This window comes from Rhopalosiphum maidis, chromosome 4, assembly GCF_003676215.2.
Source record: "Rhopalosiphum maidis isolate BTI-1 chromosome 4, ASM367621v3, whole genome shotgun sequence".
Lineage (NCBI taxonomy): Eukaryota > Metazoa > Arthropoda > Insecta > Hemiptera > Aphididae > Rhopalosiphum > Rhopalosiphum maidis.
This window is the reverse complement of record NC_040880.1, coordinates 20,555,014-20,566,373: the sequence shown is the minus strand read 5'-3', so window position 1 is coordinate 20,566,373 and position 11,360 is coordinate 20,555,014. Positions and strand designations below refer to the sequence as shown.

Below are 11,360 nucleotides of genomic sequence, written 5' to 3'. Positions count from 1 at the left end.
TATTAATTACTGAAAATCTATATTGTACATGGGGGTTCTTTATACAATCTAAAAATATTTTATTAAAAATATATAGGGTGTCTCAAAAAGAACACTGGATTTAAAACTGCTATAAATAAAATTTATTTTTGTAAAAATAACAAAAATAACATATCATTCTCTTTAGATGAGGTCGAGGTTTAAACATGAAAAATAATATCGAACATATGGCCACCCACTTACTAGCCCTACGCGTGACCACTCTGTCCACAAAATTCTTCATCACCCGATCACAAATTGATAATCGATATCTTTAAGATCCAACAAATTGTGTGGTTTGTTCTGGTAAATTTGTGACTTAGTACACTAAATAGTAAGTACATCTCCTTAAGAAAAAGAATTACATGGTGTAAAATCGTAAGATCGAGGTGGGTAGGTTTGATGTTTGGACGTGTTCTCTACGAACTTGATGGGGCAAAATGTTATGGTTTTTTTGTTATTTTCACATAAAAAAATTTAATCCAGAACAACTTTAAATCCGGTGTTATTTTCGAGACACTTGATGTATGATTTTCGTTTATGATATTAAAAGCAATCAATACAAAGGAAATAATAGGAAACAACATTACTATAACCCAATAGAAAAAAAACCATATTACTCGTGTACTGTATAATATATATAGATATATTATATATCATGCAGACATGCAGTTCGAAAATATGTGCAAGATATTACCACTAAGTATAGTGCCTCAATATTTGTTAAGTATAACAGTAAACTATTAATAATAATGATAATAATAACGTAGACATTACGTCTTTCTTGTTCACCTGTCTAAGGAAATCAAATCATTATTTTGTTTACTTTTTTAATACACGCGTTTAACAGATTGAACTACATAATGCGAGAAATTCTTGAGTGCACTGATTATGTTATTTAAAAGATAGGGAACTCAGCCACTTAAAAATGACGTACAGATAAATTCATACAAATGTATCATATCAAAATGCATAAATAGTCCATAATTAATGACGAGTTCGACATTACGGGAGTCGTATACTTTGTATGTTAAACAACCGCTCATTCAACATGTTTAAAGTAATTACGGTGTGTATGTGGCTATTCGCCTTCAACAATCTTGTGTCGTCCGAGTATATTTATGAAGGTTTGAGCAACACGTACGAACCAGACTGGTGGCAAACGGAAATTATCTATCAAATTTATGTGAGATCGTTCAGAGACAGCGATGGAGACGGGATTGGAGACCTAAACGGTGAGTTGAACTATACGTTTTAACAACCCAGTCACAATCGTTGACCGGTAAAACATTTTATTATTTTTCTATACGCATACAAATATATTAGCCAAATATTAAGTATAAACTAATAGGCTATTATAATAGTATTACACTATTAATTTACTTACAGAGATATTAATTTAATAATTATACTCATCAATAATAAAAGGTAAGCCTTTTAATAATTTACTTTTAAAGTGTGTTGAAAAAAATGAAATAAGTTAAAAAATATCCAAGAACTGTATTCACATTAATGTCTATGTAAAATAATATTATTGATATACATATAGTATGCAATATATATATATATTGACTATTGAGTGCATTTTTTTATTCATAATCTTACGTCTTTCACTATACCCATTTAAAATGTTAAAAATGTATTCATATAATATTCTACCTAAATCCTAAATTAAATTTAAAAAAATATTATATAGGTAAGTAATGCGTAATTGCATGAAACAATGATTAGTATTAAAATACTTTTTATGTACCTAAATACACATTTTAAATAATTATTATTTTAGTTTATTGATTTAATTGAATAATATAAAAATAAATAAGTAATGGATGCATTAATCTATGTCAGAAAATAATATAATCCATAAAAGAATATAAATATTACAAATTTTAGTGTATTTATAAATCCGTTTTTTAAATATTTATATTTGTATTCAAATATTTTTTTTTTACTGAGAATTTAAATTCGTATTTTAAATACTTTTAAAAAGAAGTATCTGTACTTTTAAGAATATACTGTTTGTATGCATCACATAATATTACATTATAATATTGTATACATCAATTATTATATTATCTTTTTAAAAATATTATTAAATAAGAATACGATATCACAGTTTGATTGATTAGAAAAATTAAACAACAAATGGTTCGGCAAGGTGATAGTAGATTAGACACTCATTTTCTCAAAATTCCCTTTTCCCTGGAATGGGACTATTTATAGGGATTCCTAAAAGGTCATAGAAATAGGATTGTTTCCGAAAATGAATTGAAATTTAAACATTTTATATTTATATATATATATATAATAACTAATAGTTACTTTAAAATTATACGAACATGCCTTAGTATTGGATTTTAGCCAACTGCATATTGTTTTTTAATATTAAATTTGTAATATTTTTTACATGCATTTTTTATAATTTGAAAACTTTTAAAAAACTACTTATTTTTTAATAACACACAATATTATGAATGATTTTGGAAATAATTAAGAAAGTATTGTTAACCATCATACGCATTTGACGTTCACATATCCTTATATTTTATATTTCATAGGTATAACAGAAAAAGTCTCATACTTCAAAAGTATAGATGTTGGCGCCGTTTGGTTATCGCCGATATTCCTTTCACCGCAAAATGATTTTGGTTACGATATTTCTGACTACAAGGAGATCGATCCTATTTATGGTACGATGGCAGACTTTGAACGAATGAGAGATGAGTTTCACAAACATGGTATGCAATCTTTCACTATAAATTACGTAATATGCTTTTTTTTTCAAAAACGATGTAATATATTTTTGATACTTTTAAACAGGCATAAAACTTTTATTGGACTTTGTACCAAATCACACAAGTGATGAACATGAATGGTTCCAAAAATCAATCAAGAAAATAGAGCCTTTTACTGACTATTACGTATGGAAAGATCCAGTCGTTGACAAACATGGCAATAACACGCCTCCGAGTAATTGGGTTAGTAATAAAAATATTTTATTTCTTATTTAACATAAACTCACAAGATGCACAGATTTACTTTCATAAATTATTTTTGCATAGTTTGCCTTTAAAATATTGTTTTCTCAATTCCAATACGATGTTTTAATGGTCCTTTCTTAAAATACTATCATATATTTCTTCTAAAATTTTATTTTTAAGGGATTAAACTTTTTTATTAACATTACATTACGAATGGTTTAATTAACGTTCGCAATTTTCTAGTTTTTAAGAAAAGTATTTAATCTTAGATTCAAAGAAAAAATAATAAACACGTGCAAATAAGATAAAATATTATGGGATTATATAAGAAAAGTGTCAATAAAGTTAGTTGTTTAGCTCCAAATACACACCAATTTGATTATTTTTTCCTACCATAAATTTGTGGACAATTTTTTTATATCCAATTTATTTGATAGTTAATCTAAAATAGTTTCTAAATAATTTATCTCAACTCTGAATCACTTCTAAATAATAATCGGTTAAAGTATCATCAGAATAATGTTTAAGGTGTTGGAATTCACCAAAAACGTATTATTAATGCCGATAGATGTCTGACATTCTTTAAAACATTTAGCCACTCAAAAGTTACGCAATAGCATAACGACTATTGAGTTATCATTAAAAGATAAATTTAACAATTCTAAAGTCACTGTCATCTTTAATATTTTTACCAATTTTCAAACCGAATTTGTATTAAACACGAATGTTATTTATAAAATTTTAATTTTGTACAACACGTTTAACTTTAAACACGCATTATAAATGTCTGGTTTGAGCTAATTGGAAATTATGTCTAGTTTATATTTATGTAATTAAATTATCGATAACTTAATAGATTTTTTTTTAATACATTTTAGGGTTGGTTAGTTTAAACTTAATATATTTTATTTGCTTATTATTACGTTCAGACAACTTCTTCCTAAACTAATATTTATATATAGTTTCAGTTCTGGTTTTGGTTACAAGTTTACTTATAATTTTCATTGAATTTAAACTGATCAGCCCCTCTGAATATAAACCTTACTATTTAAGAGTACGTTATTATTTGACATATAATATATTATGTTCGATTAATATGTTTGAATAGATAACCAATATTATATGTATTTATAAAGTTAGGTTCAACAAATAAGTATTATATTTTTAAATCATCGTATTTAATTTGTTTGATTAAAAATTACCAATAATAAAGTGAAAATTGAGGAAAGTATATTGAATTTGAATTTGGTCATACACACTTCAAATGAAGCCTTGAGAAAACTGAGATAAATATCAGTTTTATAATATTTATAATAGTCTAAACTAAAAAGTACATTTATGATGTGCAAAGTTATATAAAATTAAATAATTTCATATTATTAATTGTATAAAATATCTTGACATATTAAAAATTTAGTTGGTATTTTAAAATCGGATCAAACAATGTTAACTATTATAGTAAACTAACTATGAAGTACTTACCAGAATGTAAGTATAATGTCAACATGGAGTTAAATTAAAACTTAAAATTGATTTTATAACTGAAGTGTATGTCAAGAATAATAAAATTCAATTTTTAAATATAAGTAGACATTTAAAAGCGTATAATTTTTTTATATATATAAGAATTATATATTCAGAATATATTAAGCAGTATTTTAACACATTTTTATTATTAACCATATTTTTTTATAATTGACTTTTTTAAAAATGTTTATATTCATATTATTATAAATATTAAATTACAGTTTACATCAAAGTTAAAGCAGACTCATAAAGTTTATATATAAGTACCCTCTGCAGGCTTAAAGTAGTACGGAAGTAGACCCGGGACGGTTTAGGTACTACCTGAAAAGTTTACAATCGACCAGTCATATCTTGCAATTAATTTATAAATTTAAATAAAAATATAATAAACGACTTTTTTTACATATATAAAACTACTATATAAACTATTAAGTACAACAATATTTTTACTGTAAATAATTAAAAAAATGTATTAAGTAGTCATTAGTTTATATTTCTTATAATTTTAAATATTTTTTAATTTTAAGAGCTAAAAAAATGATGTATGCACGTCAAAATAATATTAATACAATTTTTGAAAACAATTATAAAACATTATAAACTACTTATTTTGATACTTATGTTTAAAGTCTAAACACAATTATATTAAATTAGATCTTCTTGATTTTCAGTTGGGTGTGTTTAACAGTGGATCTGCGTGGGAATGGAATGATGAACGTCAACAATATTATTTACATCAGTTTCAAGTGAAACAACCTGACTTAAACTACAGAAATCCGTCGGTTAGAGAAGAAATTAAGGTATTTCACATATAATGTTTAAATATATACCTAGTCATTTATTGATATTTTAATCAAATAATTTAATTTTCTAAGAACACACTATTATATTGGTTGGGACGTGGCGTCGATGGGTTTAGATTCGACGCAGTTAACTATCTGTTTGAAAGAGAAGATCTAGCTGATGAACCAAAGTCCAACAAAATCGGCTATTTGGACACCGATTACGATTCTTTAACGCATACGAGCACTCTTGATCAACCGGAAACTTATTCCATCGTACGGCAATGGAGACAGATGCTGGATAGTTACAGGACCCGGGAAAAGAAAACCAAGTAATTAAAACGTCAAAATACAAATATTTATGTTAAGGCATGTGACTGCATGGTACTGTGTATTGGTAATCACCACTCATCACTAACCACTAATTATCGATACCTAATATTATTAACCAGTAATAATGGTGAATGTTTGCACTCGTTACATATACAATAACAATGAGAACATTTATTGGTGTTTGTTGACAAGTACAATAAATATTTAAGGAATTTTATTACCTAATTAATTATACTAAATTGCTATATTAATATGTATACAATATTAATATTGTATTAATACAATATTATTGTTATTATTAATATTAATATTTCTTAGATAATTTAAATTTAAATTTAAAATTATAAATATCTATTACTTGTTTGTATATTATCTTTATTTATCATCGCTTTAAGATATTAAATTAAAAATAAATAAATATTAAGTTCCTATACTTAATATTTTTATCATGATTATACAAATAAAATTATAAATCATATAATTAATAAAATAGGTAAGATTGCATAAGGTAAAAATAACTAATTTTTATTTAAATATCCGATTTTGCAAAAATAGAATTAAAATTGTAACAGTTACCCAAAATTAAATATTGTATAGCATTTTAACTTAGCATTACGCCTAGACAACTTATAAGTTCCTAAGTATACGTTAACATCCAAAATCCAAATTATACACACTCATAAAAAAAATCCCTATAAATTGTAAAATTAATAAAATTATCTTTTCACATAGAATCTTAAACACACCAATTAATATTATAGAACCTGAGAAATTGTATCGATTTACGTATTGTTATTGTAATATTCTTTTAATAATTACACCATGAAAACTTCATTATATTTCAATAATAAAGAACGCATTAGGTATTTATTAAAATTCGGTGTTACAATTTTATTATTTATATTTATTTATTTTATACTTAAACTGATATTTTAAATAAGTATTTACGGTTTATCGACGTGGTGTTTATAGGTTTATGATGGTGGAATGTTACTCACCTTTTAATAAAACCATGATGTACTACGGTAATCAGTCAGAACCAGGTGCTCATTTTCCATTCAACTTTTTATTCATTAACACGTTCGATCAACAATCGGATGCTGCTAGAGTTCATGAATTGATTAGATCTTGGATTAAAGGCATGCCCAGTGGCATGTGGCCAAATTGGGTGGTGAGTACAACAGGTCTGGTACGGAACGTCGACAATCAAAGTATCGACAAGCACAAAATGTCGACGGATCATTTTAATGAAAAGTATAAAATTTCGAAAAATTACAATGTCAACAGATCAATATGATCAATAATAATTTTTTTTTTTTTATTTAATTTGTCGATATTGTAATTGTTCGATATATTGACCTGTCTATATTTTGTACTTTCGATGTTTCCATTGTCGACGTTTCTATTGGCTCCCGAGTATAACAAATAACAATTCTAATTTCGACTATAATTATCGATGACATTCAGTTAGGTAACCATGATAACTCGAGAGTGGCTACAAGAACCAATCCAATGTTAGTCGATGGATTACACATGATTCAACATCTTTTGCCTGGCACTTCAGTGACTTATTACGGAGACGAACTCGGTATGATAGATACAAACGTTCGTTGGGACCAAACTGTTGATCCAGCAGGGCTTAACGTCGGACCTTATAGATTTTTGAAATTCAGCAGAGATCCAGTAAGGACTCCATTCCCGTGGGATAGTACATATAACGCAGGTGAATAAAGTGAATAGCGTGCACCTATAATACAGTATAATAATTCAATAATAAAACATGATGGATTCTAAAACAGATACTCATGATATTATTTTCGTTATTATTTGCAGGTTTTTCTAATTCATCTAATTTATGGCTTCCTCTTAACGCCGATTATTGGAAAAAAAATATAGCAGAAGAAACAAAGTATAAAAGTAATCTAAGGTCATACAGGCAATTAGCTCGGTTAAGGAGGAGTCTGACATTCGTCAAAGGCGATTTGCATCTATACACTTTATCCAAATGGGTATTTGGATTTTCACGGTAAGTTCTTCAATAGATGTTGTATTATTGTATCATTCAAGTATAAGGTATTTTACTTTTGTCATTCAAAAAAACTTTTCTTACAAAGGAGTTAGTACGTAATTAAAAGTGTGATCATATAAAATATCACTTCAACTAAAACATAATATTAAAATACTTTTTTTCTTAATAACTTCATATTTAATAATTATCCAGATCAAAGGTTCCCAAACTTTTTTACAAACTTCTTCAATTTTTGTAGACCCCTAAAATTAATTTTCACAAATTCATCTAGTTGTTTTTTATAGCTTAAACGGAGCTACTCACTTGAATAGGGTTTACTATAGAGTGAATTTTTTTTAAATAAAAAACGTATTATGTTCGTTTTTATTAATTAATTTATTTCTTTAATAATGACAATATTTATTTAATTTTTTTGTTATTAAAACGACAGGAAATGTAAAATGAAAAATAAATTAAATTACAATACACGCATTTTTAACTTAATAACTTTTGTGGATTCCTATTTAAATCTCACGCACCTCCTATTTTCTATTTCGTTGATATAAACCATTTCGAGAACTTCTGATCTAGATTATAATTTGTGATAACTTTTACTTTTATTGGAATACTAAAATAATGCCTATACAATATATTATACTAATATAAGAAGACATTTAGAATTGCATTTTGTTTGCATTTTCATTAATTAATTAAATATTTATATTTAATTTAAATAAAATAAATTAAAATATGAAGCATTGATAACGATACAAATACAATATATATTTTTATTTATAGAATTACTTAAATTGTTTAACTTGGAAATATTTTATAAAAACAAATAAGAATAATTTATTGATTTATTGTAGGAGTTTTTATGATCATCCAACATACTTCATTGTAGTCAACTTCGGAAGTGAAATAGAAATAGTTAATTTGCTGAAACATAGAAATACTTTACCGATGACTTTAAAAATTAAGGTCTCTAGTATTAACTCTGGTTATGTTACCGGGTAAGTAACACAATATTTTACCACTGAATCGAAACAAAATAAGACAAGTATTTCAAACTATGCAATTAACCATAAAAATATAATATGATCAAAATTTGAATAATCTACAGAAATATGTCTAATGAGTTATTAATTTGTAATTTTTGTACTGTTCTAGAAATTTAGTAAGCACAGAAAGTGTGTTACTGCGTCCAAAAGCAGCTCTTGTACTCACAACCTCAAGAATAAATGAAGATACATTTTCTAATTTGTAGAATATTAAAAATATAACGAACTTATAAAAATTATTATTAATTAAATTATTTTAATTAGTTCTCAATAAATTAAACCCGTTTAACATTATCTAATGATATGTTGATATGTAGGTACATATAAATAAAACTGTATAATAAATTATTGCCATTATTATATAGTATATACTTATGAACTATTCTTAGTGTGAGCTTTTTGGTGATTGGTAAATCTATGAATTATATTTGGGTAATAGGCTACTATTAAAAACAATAAGATAATATACTTACATGTAAGATAAATAAATTAATGATTTTCATTTGAAGTTTGTTGATCAATCGCTAATATTAGTACAAAATGTAATTTTAAAAAATCAAGTAATTTTAAACTATTTAATATATATATTATAATTTAATTTAAATAAAACCTACATGGTTTCAGTCACTGTGGTGTACAGTATGAGTGTTGTTAACTCATCGTTTATTGTTGAATAGTCAATTTTAATAGATGTATTAAATTTTAATTCAAAAATTAATTTTCATTTTCATTGCTCCAAAAAGAGACAACATATAAAAGAAAAATGTGGAAATAAAATAGTCTCAACACTACGAAAAAAATACATTTCAAACAATGTTCTTTAATAAATATATATTATAATAATAACACATAACACATTTATAATAATAAAAACACAAAGCTAACTAATTAATTTTGTACCGAATTCGTAATATTAGCATTTTTATTAAATGATATAATTTTTAAAATAATTTAACTGCAATTGCATTATTAGTAGGTATGAGAAATTGTTTTTATTATATCTATAAATTTCCAATGGGAGGTCTCTTCATTCCGTTATTTCTGTACTATTTATTATTGTATCAATTATGCTTATTGTTCAAATTTGTAACAGATAGCTAAATAAAGAATCGTGTAAAAAAAAATCTATAAATGACGTAAAAAAATTATTTACTGGATCAAAATGATTGAAAATCGAATTCAAGATCTCACTATAGATATAATTATACCTGATAAAAATACTAAAAATACATAAGTGCAATTTTTTTTATTTGCATTTGAAATTAGAATTTTGATGTAATTCGTCAAAAACACAAAAATATACAGACTATTTTGTACTTAAAAATTCATAAAAATTTTATTTTTGTTTCTAAGTTTTGAAAATTTAATACAAAATTGCTCATTAGTAGTTCGTAATTTGTATTGGAAACATAAAATCTAAACATTATGCGAAGATAATTATTTTTATAGACGTTTTAAGTTTCAATTTTGATAAAATTACTTATTTAAACGATAAATAAACAATGTGTTATAATTATGCTGTTATAATTTAAAAACATTCTGTGGGAACTTACTAAACTTTTATATATTTAATATCATTATGAATTTTATTATACGCAATACAATTTTTAATTTATTTTAAAATATTGTTTATTTATAGGTACTTATATAAATCTATTTTTACTGTTTAACGGTATATACAGAAAGTTGTTATAAAATTGTGTATTACAGTGAAACATCCATATAACGAACTTCCATTTTACAAAATTTTCTGTTTATCGAAATATTTTTAAGAACTATGACCTTCATTGTTAATGAATACGTAATTTTATTGAACAAATTCCTCTATATTACGAATTTTTTTTTATGCTTATTCGACTTCGTTATATGGAAGTTTAACTGTAATATATATTTATATTATATTATATCAACTTAAATAGTTATACAGTGAAACTTAAGTATAACGAAGTCGAATAAGCAACAAAAAAAATTCGTAATATGGACGAATTCGTTAAATAGAATTACGTATTCATTAACAATGAAGGTCGTAGTTCTTAAAAATATTTCGTTGAACAGAAAATTTCGTAAAATGGAAGTTCGTTATACAGAAGTTTCACTGTATTATAATAGTTATTAAATACTAAAAATATAATAAATGTAATAATTTAAAAAAAATAATATCTACCTACTATAATAGTTAATGTAAAATAAATTACCAACAGCTATATAAAAAAAACATATCACTCAGTGATATAGGCTGATAGACAGTTTCCACTCAGAATCGGTTTTTATGTAAAATTGAATTCAAATTTAATAGTGTGAATAGATTCATGGTAGACATTAGTAAAATCTTAAAATGAATCTACATATTTTAAGAATTTCATTGCGGATAGTAAAATTCATAATGTACTAAAAGTTTTAAGTCCCCGTCATAGGCCATAGTTAATGTTTTTGAATTATAAAAAAATAATTTACATTTTTATTCCTTGTTTTAATATGTAATTTCAACGAAATTTGAACTTCAAATTTAAATTTAAAAAAAATAGTTTTGATATATATTTTGGTATTAATATATACTTATTATGAGGAATATTGCACTAAATGTTCAAGTCCTTGATATAAAAATGAAACATCTTATAATACTAATATTGTTAACTATAAAATAAATTGA

General features: G+C 24.8%; 1 protein-coding gene across 1 annotated transcript; it reads left to right on the top strand.

The window, feature by feature from the left end:
• Window positions 1-1,005: 1,005 nt before the first annotated feature.
• LOC113550578 (maltase A1-like) lies at window positions 1,006-9,004 on the top strand. Its single transcript, XM_026952509.1, has 10 exons — window positions 1,006-1,253; window positions 2,577-2,756; window positions 2,839-2,996; window positions 5,198-5,326; window positions 5,402-5,640; window positions 6,614-6,812; window positions 7,109-7,364; window positions 7,475-7,667; window positions 8,519-8,662; window positions 8,820-9,004. The coding sequence occupies exons 1-10, from the start codon at window positions 1,046-1,048 to the stop codon at window positions 8,914-8,916; spliced, it is 1,803 nt and encodes a 600-aa protein (XP_026808310.1). The 5' UTR covers window positions 1,006-1,045; the 3' UTR covers window positions 8,917-9,004.
• Window positions 9,005-11,360: the final 2,356 nt, after the last annotated feature.

Coding starts and splice junctions, on each gene's coding strand:
- LOC113550578 (XM_026952509.1), top strand. CDS start 1,046: ATGTTAAACAACCGCTCATTCAACATGTTTAAAGTAATTACGGTGTGT. Junction 2,757..2,838: donor AGATGAGTTTCACAAACATG/GTATGCAATCTT, acceptor ACTTTTAAACAG/GCATAAAACTTTTATTGGAC. Junction 8,663..8,819: donor AACTCTGGTTATGTTACCGG/GTAAGTAACACA, acceptor GTACTGTTCTAG/AAATTTAGTAAGCACAGAAA.